The sequence below is a fragment of the Microchirus variegatus genome (assembly GCF_963457635.1).
Source record: "Microchirus variegatus genome assembly, chromosome: 5".
NCBI lineage: Eukaryota > Metazoa > Chordata > Actinopteri > Pleuronectiformes > Soleidae > Microchirus > Microchirus variegatus.
In genome coordinates, this window is record NC_139806.1 from 28,457,317 (window position 1) to 28,475,476 (window position 18,160).

At 41.6% G+C, this 18,160-nt stretch overlaps 1 protein-coding gene across 1 annotated transcript in view; it reads right to left on the reverse strand.

The window, feature by feature from the left end:
• The window catches only part of tmem132e (transmembrane protein 132E), a gene marked incomplete at both ends in the record, with an annotated part of 141,865 nt that overhangs the window by 25,383 nt on the left and 98,322 nt on the right, over positions 1-18,160 (reverse strand). Inside the window, one exon of the mRNA XM_083890275.1 lies at positions 7,623-7,828. Within this exon, the coding sequence (XP_083746401.1) occupies positions 7,623-7,828 (206 nt within the window). The remainder of the gene's footprint in view (positions 1-7,622; positions 7,829-18,160) is intronic.

The window sequence follows — 18,160 nt, forward strand, 5'->3', positions numbered from 1 at the left end:
GAATTAAAGGGCTTTCTCACGGGTCATTTAAGGTACCTGCATGTATCAAGCAACCGAAACCTCACCCCCATGAAGTGACCGGGTCATGGACTTATCACGAATCTGTCTATGGCTGGTTGTTACTTTTAAAAATAGTCAAAGCACTTTTAGAGTCACTGTGATTTTCTTAGAGCGTTGCGACAAAGCCATTATGAACTTAATGAAAAGGAAATGACTGGAAGGAAGGAAGGAAGTGTCTGATTCGTGAGAGCAGAAGTGTGAATTGTATGTATGAAGCCAGGAAAACAATGATAATCCACAGATTATGTGATTCTTTGTGCGACGAGTGAAACAGCCTGGTTTCACTGCAGCAAATTCAGCCATGGTTCAGGTTCTAACTCTCAAACTGACGCCTTTGCTGGAAAATATTCAAATTCTCTTGACGAGCTTCTTCAAAATACTTTAATCTTTATTAGTACACCCATATCTGGTGAGGACGCTGCCAATTTCTGTTCATGGGCAGTCAAGAGAAGAATGACAGGAGTAAATCTAAAAACAGTGACAGATTTCGCATGACTAAAAATGATGAAAACCAGACCTAAACTGTCAAAAATGCCGGCTGTTTTTGATGTATTTTTGCGTTTGTACGTTTTTCCTCCATCTGTGTGTGTTTGTTTTTTCTTTACTCCCACACTCCAAAAATAGGTTTTAGGCAAGTGGCGAGAACACTACTTTAAACGGCTCCGTAACAGATTGACAACCTGTCTACGATAAACTCCACCTCTTTCCCGAAAACAGAACTTTTTTCGATTCATTAAAGAAGTTTTATATGGTTGCAGTCAAAGTGCACATCTGAATACTTTACCTCTAATGACTTGTTTAAAGTCAGACAGTTATGGGGGGGGTGAGGAGCAGAATTAGGACATTGTCCGTGGAACGACAGGAGAAATAACTTGCAGATAAAAAAAAAAACTTTTAAAAAATCTGACAGATTTATTACAGAGGAGGACAATTGAGCCTATAAAAACACTTTTATAGTGTCCTCCACAGTTCTGGGGTTCTGTAAAATATGTACAGTAAAAAAAATAACCTCATAATCAACAGGGTTAGTTCAGGTTGGACCTTTAAATTTAAAAATATATTTAATAAAAAGTGAGTTGGTGGAGTTCAAACACAGCCATAACTCTTTGCCGATGAATTTTCACGAAATGACACAAAATCCTTGTGGATTATATCAGATTTGCTGTCTTTTTATTCCTATTCCGATAGTCCAGTCCAGTGATTCTGACCAATACTGATCCAGTGTTTGTGGGGCTCCAGATCAGACATTTATGCAGGGAAGTTGGTAAAAAATAATCATGATAAAAGTCACTCTTCATGCATTAAATGTTCAGTTCATAATCCATCTCTTGCAAGTCTATGAAAGGGGAATTAGCTGATTTTGAAATGTAAGTGTGGAAGTGAACAGTACTGACTGATCCAGTAGAAGAACTGTTCACTTTATTCACACCCACTTATAAACGTCATATTTGTGAGACCCTGCGCTATTAAAGCAGGAAACATGGAAGATAAGAAGTACTTTTTAAACCAAGTACCACCTGAGAAAAAAGGGAGCTCTTGACGTAACGCGATTATCGCTGATCAGCGTAGAGTATTTCGGATTTTCCTCCAGGTACCACCAGAGGGAGCTCACGTACCACTGATGGTACATGTCAGGTGTATACACAGCTCTGAAAACAATCATATCTCATACCAAGAAATTGGATATGAGTCACTTCAGCCTGGTATTCTGATCGACTGAAGGCTGAATTCCCCTTTAAAGTCACAGCCTATAATCCTAATCAGAATCAACACCTGATGTTTCCTCCAGATCACGTTCGATATCTGGCAAACGTAGCGCTTCTTCTGTGGTGTTTTTTTGTGTGTTCAGTGTAACTTCAGGACACACAGACTTTCTTTTCTTTGTACTTGGACGGTAAAGTGAGTTAAATCCGCAGCACACTGCTGCAAACAAACTCGCTTACTCGTTCAGTTAAAGGGAGATGGGAAAACCCAATGAGACAGTGCCTCCTCTGTCTCTGTCAAAGAGCTCCACAACTCCTCGCTCAGGTCAGTGCCAGTTTACCGCGCTGAGTCTGTACCTGAGAATAGGCTTGATATATTTTCTCCCCAAGAAGAATATTGTCTGATCCTATTAGAGTCTCGGGTACAACTGTACAAGCTGAAGCTTCAGTGCACACGAGCTGTCTGCCCGATTACACTTTCTTCCCCCCCCTTCTTTCTCTTTCTTTTTTTAAGAGCATGTTACTGGATAATTCAGCCAGTGAGCAATTCTGCCGCGCTCTAGCAAAAAGACCACTGCAGGCTGAGAGGCTGAGAGACCTCGGCTCAGACGGTGTCACTTTGCAGAAGTGAGGGGACGTGGGATGGAGAAAAAAAAGAAAAGAAAGGAGGCGAGCGGAAAGAATGTGCGAGGTTAGAGGTCGCGTTAAGGAGTGAGAGGCGAGGAACGTAAGCAAAAGAGTGAATAATCGCAAAGATTGTATCAGAGCAAAAAAAAAAAACAACCTTTCAATTTCGTGCCAGACCTATTGTCAGAGCCCACTTTTCTCAAAATTAAAATGATTTGCCATGAATCACATCACTTGCTGTCTGTCTCTTTACCTCCTTTGGCAATTGGGCACGACAGACGTTGCTGGCAGTCGACGGCGGTTGTCTCGTTTGGTTAATAACACAAGTCAGAGCCGCTGTTTTTCGCAAAAGTCGCGACGAATTATCCAGTCTTAAAAAGTCCAAGGAGATGAATTTGCGAGTTGTTTAGTGCTGGGCATTCGGTTAACGTTTCCATGACGACTGTCCGGAAAAAGACGCGTGTGACGTCATTTTTTACGTGCCTTGACACCGGAGTCCTGGCACCATTTACTATACCATAGCTCCGTTAGCTGCATTAGCTCCTTTTAGCGCCCGTTAGCGTGCCTACAGTCGAACTGCAGCGATCTGTTTAATAAATGAAAAGAGCAGTGCTACAAATAACCAGCGTACCTGTGTACTGCGTATGTGAGCCTCTGTTTTTAAAGTTTAGCGTTACTTTGTAGAGACTCATTTTAACAATCCGGAGTTGTGTAAACATGACGCCACGCGAATCTTTGGAACAGTAACCTCTGTATTTTGAATTTGAGTGTTGTAACCGTTTTTGGCCACATTCTTACATATGGCGCCTTTAACGCTGTTAACACCCAGCACTAGAGTTTTTATTCCATCAAATGATCATCACGAGTAAGATAAACGTGTCATTCATGAAATGCATGTCAGATTGCCATATGTTTGTTTTTTGGCGGGGTCTGTTTCAGATGAGTTGATAGAAAGCTCAGAGGAATCGAGCGGAGACAGAGACATCAGGGATGGTATTCCACATCGGCGTCCCCTGAGGAATGATGCGATAACACAGTCAGCATCTTAAACTCCTCGGCTGTCATTACATGTGAAATGTTTGTATCTGACAATAAAAGAAAATATGCCTGTATATCAAATTCCAGGAAGAAAGTGTCAGACTCGTCTTCTCAGTTGACGTGGTCGAGGAGTCCGCGAAGCGCCCCGCAGCTCATGGAATCAGGTACATTTCTATGGCAACCGCAGCAAACACTGCTTTGACAACAAGACAAGGTGCTGAATAAATAATGGATGGAGAAGCACAAAACCAGAACCTGCTTTTGTTGACTTTGTTTGCGTTTCATGTGGGAAGAAAAAAAACCCACCTTTTCAGACTCGAGTTGAACATGATTCTAATGATCTCCCACACTGTTCGTTATCTGGTGTAGTCATCACCTCTTAATACAGCATATTTCACATTTAAATATCATATGCCAAGTCTTAGTCAGCCTGCTATAATCCTGCTGCATGTACGATATAAATGAATATGACATAAATCAACATTAACCCCATTGATATCACTAAAGAAACCACACTGCACCAGCATCTGTGGCTTCAGATATGTGCATCATGAAAGCATCTGCAGCTTTCTGATGCAGCAAACACCTGCAGGGAAACGTAAAGATCATTACCTATAGCCTCAGCAAATCTCCATGACAATGCTTTACCTACAGGGAAAAGAAATCCTCGGCCCCATCTGTGTGACAAACTAAAATAGCCCACGAGGGGTCTAAGATTATTGTTTTCATTAGGCCACAAAGGATATGTGTATTGAAAATGAGCTGGAGGAATTCTGGGGATTTTTGTTTCTCTCTCTACGAAAAACAAACATTAAAACCCACAGCAATTTGTCTGAAGCAACTACTTATATTCAGGGAACAATTGAAAAACAATATAATATCATTACAGGAGAATTATACCTGTTGAGACCACCGGAGAAGCACTGCTCAAAATAACAAGGTCTGTAAAACTCACAAATCTGATACAAAGCACGGACGTGAAATCTCTTCTGCAGGGATCATCTGGGCCTTAAAGCACCATAGTGGGAATAATGGATTGAATTTTAGTAATTTGTTTTACCATGTTTGGTGCAATATCTACTTCTTAGAAGTAAACTGCTGTCAGATAAAGTCTAATAAAGGTAGCTGAGAAGCACTAAATGAAACTTAAAACAAGTACTTTTGTACACAAGCACAGAATTTTATAGTTAGTGATATTTATTTTTATTTTTACATTTTAAAACTATTTAATTTGAGTTTTGGGGAAGATAATTAGCACTAGCCCTGGGACTTTCTCCTTATTGTATTATGTTATGATATAATGTATATTATGAAAACAATTGTTAAACTAAACCCTGCTTTTGACAGAAATCAATTTTCTGTTTTGTTTTCAGTTAGCTAGCTATTTCTTTTATTAGTGCAATCTTAGCTAAAGATACTTGTTCTGTAAGAGCTATAAGTCTGTTACATATTTAACATATCAAACTAATACTTCTATACTCTACCATAGCTCACTGTGGATGTTTGTCTGCAGGAAGACTTAAATTATGCTATTTCAAAACAATCTAATTTCAGTTTTTTTGAAGAAAATTAGCACGAAGCCTTGTATTAAACGTAAAAAACACACGTTACCATTACAGGACTTGTTTTTATACCTCTATTCTATTTTTTTCCCCATACTGTATCACACCTTAGCTATTATCAACCATAGTTTTTACAGAAATCAATTTTTAGCTCAACCTTGAGCTCGAAGTTGGGCTTCAGTTAGCTACACAATATTTCTTTGATGCTAGACTAAAGACATATTTTGTATATCAATTTAATACATTTATACCCCACCATAGATCACTGGGGATGTTTGTCTACAGGAAGACTTAAATTAAATGCTATTTCAGAACGATTTATTTTCAGTTTTTTGGAAGACAATTAGCATACTCTTCATACTCTTGCAAGTATTGAAGGTAAAACCCACATTTTTATATAACTATTCTATTGTATCACATCTTAACTATTATCCACCATACTTTTCACAGAATTCTATTTTTGAGCTCAACCTTGAGCTAGACATTTGGCTCCAGTTAGCCACACAGTCTTACTTTGATGCTAGACTAAAGATAGTTGTTCTGTAAGAGCCATAATTCTGTTAAGACATATTTTCTATAGCAAACTAATACCTTTATACCCTGCCGTAGCTTACTGGGGGATGTGTGAAAAATTAGGCTGTTTTCCAAGTACTCTGGGTCATTTGAAACACCTCCATTCTTCAAAAATGCCATTTGTATTCAGGCCGGGTGGAGATGGATTCGGTTGCATGATGATGAACTCCAGCAGCGACGACAGCAGCCACCCCCGTGAGCGGTAGTGCTCCCATTAAACATTTCCTAAATGAAGGGTTGTGGGGCCCGTTTGTTACCACGCCGTGCAATACAAGAATGCCAGAGTATTTTAATGAGCGCAGGTTTCTTAACCTACGACCACATTTTTCATCAAGGGTCGAGGCACGAACCACGTTTCTCTCCCACTGGTGCCATTTTATTCTGCATATGAAGGTGGTATATTTTTCAAGGCTTGAAGCAAACACTTCATTTGTTTTTTTATTGCCCACTGGATCCCTGCTGTAATATCGACATGGCCAGGATTCCTTATAGGAATAAAAGCAAATAACAATGACACACATATAGAAGTCACAATCTTATGTGGCTGTAGAACAAACGTATTGACAGTTTCATTCAAAAACCAAAACAGATTTTACTGCTCCACCTTCAAGCAGCTATTTTGCACTGATCAGATGATGCTCCTGTCTAAAAAAATTGGGAAAACTATATTACATCACCTTTAATGGTCGCCAGGACATAAAAACTACATATATATGTTAGCAATTGGTCAAATCTGACCAAACTTTGGCTCCTCCCACTGTTAGCTTGATATCTTCTTCTGAGATGCACGTTTAAAGTCCGTACTAGGGATGGGAATTTGACACATTTTTAGAATCGATTGTCGAGGTCCACGTGTGGACTTTTTTTTTTTTTTACATAAGCAGCAACAGCAGCAACAGCAGCAATGCGAGGGTGTAAAGTATTCTACACTGTACTACTTAATTTTAGGCTCAAAAAACATGGCTGTAATGTCCTTTATTGACCATCAGAACAGCGATAATAAAAATGAGGGACAAAAAAAAGAAAAAAAGCGGACTCTCCACTGGAACGCGTGTGTCGCCACTCGCCAGACGGCTCAGGTTTTTGAACCTGCGCTCGTTAGGTGTCCACCAGAGTGAAGTACAGTGATCCTGACTGGGTGAGATGCCGTCTTCATTTAGCGCTCCATACATCAGTTGCGTGGGTAAAACAACACAATTGATCGACATACCGCAAGGTATTTTCGTGGTTTGGCTGGATGATTAACTCCAGGGAAGAAGAGGTCGGACATAAAACGAGTTCTCTGCAGTGTCTCCACGACAGTTTAAGATCTATTTCAGTCTGACTAGCACTTTGAATTACAAGTAACACTGAGAGTGCCAGGGAGTGTGAAGATATCAATAATTATCAGTTGGTGCCGCTCGTACCACTCAGTGTGCTTTCTCAAAGTCAAATTTTTCGGCATGGACTCTTGGAGACTTGTTGTAAAGAATGTGTTCAGATAAGTGTGACACATACATGGCAGCCGCGTGCATCAGTTTGCACTCGACAGCTTCATTTCACAGGCTGGATTTCTGCTGGGTGCTTGAGTCACAGCATCTAATTGGACCAAAACAAGCAGCGACACAAACACACACACAGACTTCCTGGAAAACACAGAGGACTGCTTTCCCCGCACTTTAAGAATGCAGTGTTCTTCACACTTTTGTACTGTGGACAATGATTAAATATTCAATTCTTGTGCACAAGACATACAGATATTTGTCACTAAATTGTGAATCATGCTATCATTTATATCAGCTCAGAACGCCATCGTCATGTCATGAATACTGTGTGCACAGTGGACTGGAAGGTCAAAGGTCGAGCTCAAAGTTGATGGATTTACCGTGAACCAGATGGGAGAATAACGAGTTTACAGCACGTTCATGTTTGTCTGCAGTTAGTTTACAACTCATCTGACTCCCACTCATGTTTCTACACGACAGCTGTTAACCTGATATGTACACTGCTTTTATTCCAGATGCCAAAGCCATGAAAATAAGTTGCATAAATAAAACGTGTAATTTAAATGAAGCCTTACCTTCGGTCAGGAAGGATAGGAACCCTCCAACCTTTGATGAAGCTGAGGTTGTTGTCAGAAAGCTCCACTTGTAGAGGGAGCTTGGGCACCCACACCGTCAGCTCCAGCGGCGCGCTCAGATGCTCGTAGCTGAAGATGACCCTGGCGTTCATGGATCCACGCGTCTCCTTCCCGTTGACGAACACGTAGTCGCAATTCATGGACACCTAGGGCAGAGGAGATCAAGGTCAGAAGTCGGAGACCATCTATATGGTAATGGTGACATCTGTGAAAGAGAATCTAAGTGATATGTGATGATGTACGGCGCCGAACGACTGCCGCTGTCACTTCCACAATTCATCGGCGAGCTTTTCAAGGTTGGTACTTTCAGCAAAGCAAAAAAAAATTGAGAGCGAGGAATAAGATATTTTATGGATTTGAATGTGATGTGAAAGTTTGGTGCTCATCAATCATCTAAGCAAGTACTTTTAGATGTTGGAGAGAAAAAAAAAACAGTTCAACCAAATCTGAGGATGATGGCTAAAAAAATGACTGGTGAAACCTCTCAGATAGTTCCTCCAATCATCATGCGTCAGCTGTACCACCGGATTAATTGAAGCTGAACTTCCACTGGTTCAAAGCCACATGCTGCTAAAAGAATGCATGAGAAATAGCTGATTCTGAAACAAACTTGTCATACAGTTGATTACGTTCCAGTGCACTTTCAGTAATGAAATGTAAATACAACAGTGCTTAATTGACCATTCATTTCATGTCATTTTTACAGGGAGCAGAGCTTCCCTCGCTGTCTTTGAGTAATCACCTCTGATGGGGACACTGTTTCTGGAAAAAAGATAACAATTCCTGTTTAATTTTTGAAATTGCTAAACGTCAAAGCTGCGAGCACAACAAAATAAATTTGGATTTGTGGCAGACACGTCAGAGGCGGCTGTTTTAAAACCTTCAGCACAAACTGAAGCCGTCTGCGCTAACCAGATAGCACTCAGTGTAAATGAGACGATGCCGTGTGTTTCGTTTGTGATACGGCGGAAACTGCTATTTAAAAAGGGAGCTTTATGTTGATATTTAGCACAGTGTCGATTCATGCTCCTCAAAGTGTGTGTGCACTGAGGCTCCAAATGCAGCAGCAGCAGCAGCAGCAACTGATTTTACAATCCTGGAGCTGACGCAAGGAATGAATCAGTGAAAAGCAGCGACTGTGAGACACAGAGCTGAGAACCACCGCTGTAAACAATGCTTACTTTGCTGTGAATCGTTCTCTAATCTAATTTGCATCTTTTCGACAGTCAAATTAGCACTTCAAAATAACCAAATGTTTGTTGAGCATGTACAGTGCAAATTAGGCATTCAAACCACATCCACAACACCACCATCCATCTTGCCCATTCCCTGCATAATGATCTATGAACAATTATACGAATACATAATAGGCCAACAAAAGCTTTTAGGCAAAACCACAATTCATATAACATGAAGGCTGACGGCACTGTGGCATTTCAGGTGAACTTTAGTTCATAATATACCGACACGACACAGCGTAAACATATTCACACATTTCACCTTTTGTGTGACATTGATGTGATTTGTGAAGCATGACGTATGAATTCAATATATGGAGATTTTTGAATTTAAAGTAGATATGAAGCACTAAATATAACTGTGGTTCATTTAATTTATTTTTGATCTGAGACCAGATTTATCATTTTTGATATAGACTAAAGTATTTCCTTTTATTTATTGACAATTAGACGACCTGAGATCTCAAAATAACTACCAGGTTCTGTATTTGCGAGAAGTGTTTGACAAATTTAGCAGTAACTGTAGCTCAAAATGGTGGAACTAGTATTTGTGGTGCAGAATGGCTATGTGACATTAGCAGCTAATGTAGTCACACACTTTGGCTTCAGTATTTGATGATAGCAGCTACAGTAGCCAGAGGATGTGGCTTTACAAGTTGACGTTAGCAGAATGGCTACGTGACTCTAGTAGCTAATGTAGTCACAGACTTTGGCTTCAGTGTTTGATGATAGCAGCTACAGTAGGCAGAGGATGTGGCTTCGCTAGTTGAGGTTAGCAGAATGGCTACGTGACATTAGCAGCTAATGTAGTCACACACTATGTCTTCAGTGTTCGATGATAGCAGCGACAGGAGCCAGATGATGTGGCTTCGCTAGATGACTTTAGCATCTACAGTAGCCAGACTCTGTGGCTTCACTAGTTGACGTTAGCAGCTACTATAGCAAGACGCTGTAGGATTAGACTATGTCTTTAGCAGCTACTGTAGCCAGACGCTGTGGCTTTACAAGCTGATGTTAGCAGCTACAGTAGCCAGATGCTGTGGCTTCGCTAGTTGATGTTAGCAGCTACTATAGCCAGATGCTGTAGTATTAGACTTTGTCTTTAGCAGCTACTGTAGCCAGACGCTGTGGCTTTATAAGTTGATGTTAGCAGCTACAGTAGCCAGATGCTGTGGCTTCGCTAGTTGACGTTAGCAGCTACTGCAGCCAGATGCTGCGGCTTTGCTAGTTGACGTTAGCAGCTACTATAGCTAGATGCTGTAGTATGAGACTTTGTCTTAAGCAGCTACTGTAGCCAGATGCTGTAGTATTAGACTTTGTCTTTAGCAGCTACTGAAGCCAAATGCTGTGGCTTTACAAGTTGACGTTAGCAGCTACTATCGCCAGATGCTGTAGTATTAGACTTTGTCTTTAGCAGCTACTGTAGCCAAATGCTGTGGCTTTGCAAGTTGACATTAGCAGCTACTGTAGCCAGACGCTGTGCTCTTTGCAAGTTGATGTTGGCAATATAGCCGGCCACTGTAGTATTGGACTTGACTTAAGTCACTACTGTAGTCTGACGATTTAACAACTGTTTCTTTAGCAGCTACTACTTTACCATAGCTAGCTTCAATGGCATCAGAAGCCAAACACTGTGTCCTTGTAAAGTACTGTGAGTTCTCCTGTATATGAATAGTGCTCTACAAATAAACTTGCCTTGCCTGTGTTTGATGTTAGCAGCTAATGTAGCCAGATGCCATGGCATGGATGTTTGACTTAGCTCTGCTTTAATCAGACACTGTGTCATCAGTGTTTTATGATGAGCATCTACTGCAGCCACATGCTGTGTCATCACTTTTTCACATTAGCAGTCATGGCGCCTGGCTGCAGTAGCTGTTCGTAGAATGTTAAGTTTGATTGTTGTGCTAAATCTTGCCTAAGATAAAGTGAAATAATTAACTGCAGTCATATTGTCCGGAGATTTATTTCCACTTTAAGTCTTAACAAATGCCATTTTCAACTTAAAACCATTTTTAACCTGTCCTATTGAGTCCAAAGAGAATCTCTCCAGCTCAATTTTAATTATCATAAATACTTGTCCCCCTCGAACACTAAATTATTAACTGCAATGGATCTGGATGGCTTTGCTTTTGGGCTCCCATAGAAGATTTATCTAGTGGTGGGAGGTAGCTGGCATTGTAATCAGAGAATCTAATCTCCGGCAAATGGAGGTCGGGCCGGCCAGTATTCTCAGGGCTGAGGATTCATCATAACTGGGAGGAGGTCGGTGATATAATTCCCCTCCAATGCAGACAGGGCCTGAGTGGAGGGAGAGGGTGGGTGGTGGAAGAAACTCTTAAGATGACAGTCTTCCCCTCTGCTTGAGTTAATGCAATTTTTCAGGGTTTGACCTTATGGGCTGCCCCAGTGTTATTGTTGTGTGTGCTGATTTGTCTTATCTGTATGAAGCGAGTTGCAAAAGAAAGAGAAGTAGTCGACCCCGGCCGACTTGATTAATCACAGTGCGGCTTGCTGAACATCTGTCTGCGATGCCCTCCTTTTTACCCTAAAGACACAAGCACGCACAGTTGAAAAACACGCCCTCGCTGCAGCAGCAATGCTTCAGCTCCCGCTGCCTCTGATAAACTTGGCTGGCTAATTGCAAGTCAAAAGCTGTTAGCAGCTCTGGGTATCAGTGGCCCGGTGGGGGCTCGGCGAGGAGGGCTTTCACACAGCAAGCCGCCACATGCCATCACACTGCTGCTAATGTGCTGTGGCATCTTCCATGGTGCCAGCAGATTGCCTGGGTGGAGACAGATCATCGGGACGAGTGCGAGTGCTGTCTTTGTGTACTGGTCACGTGACGCGGAGGCTGGGTTAATTAAGGTGACGACACCTCAGGGCCTTTCACATATTTATTCCATAACATTAACTGAATTAATTTCCCAGTCGGTTCCAGTAAAGGCAGCAACTTCTGTCCTTCAAGAGAGTGTTTCGGTGGGTTAGTGCCTTTTTATTGAAAGTGTGATTCACTTTGAGCCACAAGTGTAGTACAGCAAAGTCTGTTCATCCACATTCTGGATGATTAGTGATTTTGATTTTCACTCGAGCACTTTTTATTTACGTACAACATCTCCATACATCCATTTTCTACCTCTTTATCCTCCACATGAGGGTCTTGACCGAGCTAATTAAGGGCGACATAGGGCGAAAAGGCAGGACACGTGGACAGGACACCAGTCCATCACAGAGCCAACATACAGAGACAAACGCTCACATTCATGGTCAATTGAGAGTGTTTAATTAACCTAATCCTCAATTCTCAACGTTTTTGAACTGTGGGAAGAAGCCGGAGAGCGTAAATCACCGCATCCTGTTTATTATAAATGCAAAACAGAAGGCATGCTCTCAACCAGGGTTTCTCAAAGTGGAGTTTAAGGACACCTGGGGATCCGCAACACATCCACAAGAAATTATGACAATGGGTGAGGAGGATGTATTCAGATTTTCATGACTGAAATGCGAATGAGCTGGGAAATGTGTGTCCATTTGTGAAGGTGAAGCTGAAAAAGTAGGGGTTGCTAAACGGATAAAATGAACCAGGATTCAAACAGAGAAACTTCTTGCTGTGAGGCACACCAGTGGAACCGTTTCAATCCATCACAATCCAGCAGCGCCTTTTGCAAAGCCGTGGTCATACTGTACTCCAGGAAAGAAAAAAGTGTGAAGCATTGTGGACATTTTAGCAGCAGGCTAAGGGCTAAGCTGAGGTCTGCACTGGAGAGAAGAGGAATGAAGGTTCGTAAGAGCAAGACAGAATACCTGGTGTCAACCTTCCAAAGCAATGGACAGTGCACAAGACAGATGAAGAAGACGGAGCGTCAGCGTTGATGTGTGACAGGAGGAGAGCAGCAGCAAAAGTGAAAAGATAGAGTGTCTAAAAGACAGGAGGCGGAGCTGGAGGTGGCAGAGCTGAAGATGCTGACATTTGCATTGGGAGTGACCAGGATGGACAGAATCAGACATGAGTATTTTTAGAGTGACAGCTCAGGTTTGGAAATAAAGTCAAGAGAAGTCAAGGTTGAGATGGTTTGGCCACATGCAGAGGACGGAGAGTGATTATATCGGACAAAAGGATGATGAAGACGGAGCTGCTCGGCAGGAGGAAAGGAGGAAGACCGCAGAGAAGGTTCAGGCAGATGATCTGCCTCGGCGACCCCTAAAGGGAGAAGCCAATAGAAGAAGAATCTAAGCAGCGGGCTCCCACACACTTGCACATACAACAATCAGGGATCTTCCGCACTATAAAACATCGCTGTGACCTCCTGGAAGCAAGAAGAAAAGCTGCTTTGATGAATTGTGCTCAGGAACATTGAGATGTGGAGTAAGCTACAGCAAATCTGGAGGCTGCACATGGACATTTGTGTCAATCCTTGCGGACTCAGGCAGCTGGAGAAATGTATACCGCTGACAGGCACAAGGAAAGGGAAACCATTAATTGATCTTTAGACACTATCAGCCTAATAAATACCCACATCCTTCGAGCTCAGCTCCCCGTGTTTGTTACACCGGCTTTGGGGGGAAAATGCTTTAATCTCTGAGCCTGAGAGATAAGATAACCTGATGGCATCATTTCAGCTCACTCTGTCAAAGCTTCTCCGAGAAAACACAATACGACGCTTCACATGCAGAGCGCCGTTCTGTCTTTAATTTCAAATCAAACCGATAAAAGGTAAACAAGCAGTCACAGGACCGAGTAAACCCATCAGCAGAAAGACAGGTTTACTAATTAGCTGCATGGAAACGTACGTAGGCAGAGATAATTAGAAAAAGATGTCAAACAGTGAAGCTAAAACTCACAAATTCATTAAGTAATCTGCAATTTCCCTGCAAAACAATCACTAAATATAATGAAACATCAATAGATGTATTCTCTGCTAGGGTTTCGGTGTATTATGTTGTACGATGCTGGAGGACAGACAGCTGCAGACACTCTGATAAGGCAGTATATGATTCTATATTTATAGACTCGAAATTTGTCTTTTATTAGACAGCAGGAAAGGTCAAGACATGGAACATACTGCACTCTTATCGCCATGGTTACAGGGTATGTGTCATGGATGTACAGTACAAGCTGCCTGGTGCAGAAGATTGGTTCTTTTGCTGTTGTTGCGGTCACAAATGAGTGTTTGAAAGTTAAAATGCACCAAATGTTTTCTCTTTCCATGGCAGAGTGATTTTCTCTCCCACGTCTCAATGTCAATGACACACAAAGCGAAGAATAAACAAGAAGAATGGAGCCATCTTCCTGACGTTCCTTGTCCGCTGCCGCGGCGCCATGTGTTTCCAAAACAGGAGCCACGATTACCCGCGCCTTTATTGTCCAATTTAAATATTCAGTAAATGAAGTGTCACAACACTCTGCCAAGGCGAGCTTCCATTTAGGGACAACATATGTATCAAATGAGCGCTGAATGACGGCTGACATATGGCTAGATTAGCGCGATTGTGTCTTGTGGCCGTTATGGAGCGTTTCTGGCTTCAAGAGCATTTAAACCGATGAGTTCATTTAGCTCTGTTAGCTAAATGAGGCAGCCTCCATTAGCCCGTTGTTTGTTGTATTAATGATGCCGAGTGTGAAAAACGATGTGTTCAGGAACGCTGGGACTTTGGGGCCTTTTTGGAAACAGTTAGGGGGGGGGGGGGGGGGTAATTTGAAAACTTGCATTTTACTTATTCATTTCATAAACTGAGTGTACAAGTGTACGCTAAAGGATTGTCAAATCAAACTAAGCACTCACTGGCCACTTTTTTAGGTACACAGGAGGGTTCTTTCCTTCCTGGTCTAATAGAGGTTAATTACTTTATTTAAATCTATTGAAGGCTTTTCTCTCTAATACTGTAGACCTTTATAAATGTAAGAGGCCTAACCTAATTTAGCAAATGTAGACATTGATATGAAACCAGGACCTGAAGAAACCCAACAGAACCCAACAGGTCGGTCCAGATTTGGTCAAATATTTTGAAATGGTACTTGGGTTTGGGTCCAATTTGGATCAGACTGGGCCTATGTAAACACATATGTGGCACCATATTAATTTAATCTAATCTACTGCAAATTGACACTATTTTAACATTTATGTGTGTTTGTGATAAACCATTGAATGATCAACATGGTTTTTGGTATTAATATAGTACACAAATGAACAATAATTGGATCATAAACCTCGGATATTCTGTCAAGTATTGATTGAATACCAGTGTTACTATGGGTTTAGACAGAAAATAACACATCAGTTTGCGTTCAGCCATCACCACCCCTCTTACAGAGAACGAGAGATTATTTCAAAACCCAAATAAATGAAGCTTGTTTGTTTGTATCTCGTCTTTGGATTCCTGAAGCTTACGTCGCCCTAGAGCTGTTTCTAAACCGCAGGTATTAATCTCCTACTAAAAAAGCCTCCGCTCTTCCGGTTTAATGCTTTCGACCAGAGCCTCGGAGCCCGAGCTACAGGGATTTGCTCCCATTCAGCCACAAGAGCATTAGTGAGGTCAACCACTGATAATGCCTGTCGAACAGTCGCTGCTCCAGCTCATCCCAAAGGTGTTGCATGGGTTAAGGCTCAGTCACTTTTTTTTTTTAATCACAACAAAGATCCACAGATGTGACTTGGTGCACAGGTAGAGTGCAAAGGTGAAGTTTGAGGATGGAATTAGAGGAAGTTTGTTCTGTTCCTCCAATTAGTTTGCAGTAGTTGAGATAGAACCGTATATCGGAAAAGCCTAATTTTTGTAGTTTACAGTCTTGTATGAAGTACCTTAAAGGTGATACTTGAGTAAAAGTACAAATATCTTACCAGAATTTTTTTATAATATTAACAAAGTAAAAGTCTTAAAGTAGATAACATGTACTGTACTTAAAGGGGCCATATTATTCAAAATTAACTTTTTAATCATTTAAATCCTTATATTTGGGACTCTGGAGGCCCTACCAGTCGCCAAAGTGTGGAAAAAGATGACTCACTCATGTTTTTGTGGTCCTCCTCAGTCTAAGTACAGGAGATGAAACACGGGGCGTTGACCTAACCCTAACCCTAACCCTAACCCGCAATCATTGCTACGTCACAAGGGGCTAAATTCCTGGAATTGGTGTCTCGTGGAGCTCCGCTTTGTCCATAAAACACCGTGCTGGTGATTTGCTGGTTTTACTTTTTTTTAAGGTGGAACTTTAAGGTGGACCTAAAGAGATACTACTAAAGCGAGCGTTCTGAACAGGGCTGTTTTGGCAGGGTGATTGAACTGCTGTGGCGCTTCATTCTATTATTTTGAAAAAAGTGGATTTTGGGTTATATAAACCCATAAATACTACACAGTGTCCCTTTAAATGCTGGAAAGTCGCTTTGCGCAAAAGCGAAACTTGGCTGCAGCGCAGGGCGGATTATGAAAGAATGAGACCACGGAGTAAAAACAATGAAAAGTGCGCTCTTAATCGATCCTCATCATAAAGATCATTATGTATGTGTCATATATGGAATGTGTGGATAAAACTGCGCATAGAATTTTTTTTGGGGGTCTGTGTTATCTTCATTTTAAGGGTCAAATAGGTTTTGCGGCTCCAAATGAATTTTATTTCGGGGAGAGGGGCCAAAAATGGCTCCTTTGATAGTAAAGGTTGCCGACCCCCGACCTGGACGAACATCATGGGTATAGTATATTCAATATCTGCCTCCTAAACGTTACATATTGGACCCGTAAGTGTTCCACATTCATACAGAAGTGTGACACGGAGTAAAAGAAGGAGCCTTCAGCCACATACAGGCCTTATCTCTGCCTTCATGATGGGTTCTATGAGTCACAGCAGCAGCAGCAGCAGCAGCAGCAGCAGCAGCAGCAGCAGCAGCAGCAGCAGGGAGGAGGAGGATGATGTCTGCTGCCCACGATGGCCAGTGAGCTCCTTCTGCCTCTTGACACACATTTTCACATCATTCTCTCCTTCCTTCCCCACACTTTTTACTGCCTGAATAAAGCACACGCACACTGTGCACGCGTAGGTTTGTCTTATCTACAAAAGGCTCTTGCAGCACACCACAGCTTAGTTATTATAATATTAATATATATATATTAATAAAAAAAGGCGCCTGTAGAAGGAAAAAATTACAGCTTTTTACCTATTTTTTACTCTCAAAGTTGGAGAAGAGGTGGGAGATAAAATGACAGAATGGCTGATGGGTTGGAAAACATCCAAATGAGAATGCAGGGCTGAAAGTAAAGCTTTATTTAGAGGGAGTTTTTGAAATGTATTTTAGTTTTTTAATGCTGTTTGAGGTGCTCTTGCTTTTCCATTAGTGATAGTTCCTGGTACCTGGTCATTTTTTTTAGACAGGCTGCTGCTGGTCAGAGAGTGTCGTCACGGGAGGAGACGTGAGCACAACGTCCAACACAAGAATCAAAGCGAACAACGGTGAACTGTAGCTCAGTTAAAAACCCCTGAAAACATTAACTGTTAAAGCCGGCGATCGTGAGCCGAATCACGACCCGTTCAGTGGTATTTCAGAATCGCATACAAAATTTGACAAAAAAATCAAAGGTTAGTATGTTGTCCAAAATTTGTCAGAAAAGTAAAACAAAAAATTTCGCAAAATTTGTCAGAAAAGTCATAGTATATAGTATGTCGTCCAAGATTTGACAAAAAAGTAAAAAAAAAGTTTCGTCCAAAATTTGACAAAGAAGTCATCGTATAGTATGTCGTCCAAAATCACTTATTCCATTCGCTTCTTTTCCCACTTTGTTCCGCCCTAACATTTATGTCTAGTTTTTAATTTTAAAAATTTTAATCAACTTTATTTTTATTTACCTAAAGGGACACTGTGTAGTATTTATGGGTTTATATAACCCAAAATCCACTTTTTTATACATATTATGTGCTCCTGCATTGTCTAGTCGCTGTATAATAGTTTTTGTTTCATTTTCGTAGTGTTTCAAAAAGTCATGTAAAATAACATGGTCGCGGGCCGCGGTTGCATAGCCACTGTTAGCAGAGAGACGCCATGTTTCTACCGGAGCCTGTAAGGACAAACGCGAGAGAACAAATCAAGCGTCGCTTTACTTGTAATGGAAGTCCCGCCTCCACTCTCTCGGCTTCGTCTGCTACGGCCGTGGTAGCTCGCCCTCTCCCTCACCTCACAAACCTCATCTGCTGACACGGAGAAAGACGACAAGGACGACATTTGACCGGCTGAGGATACCGTAGCGCTCAGGGAA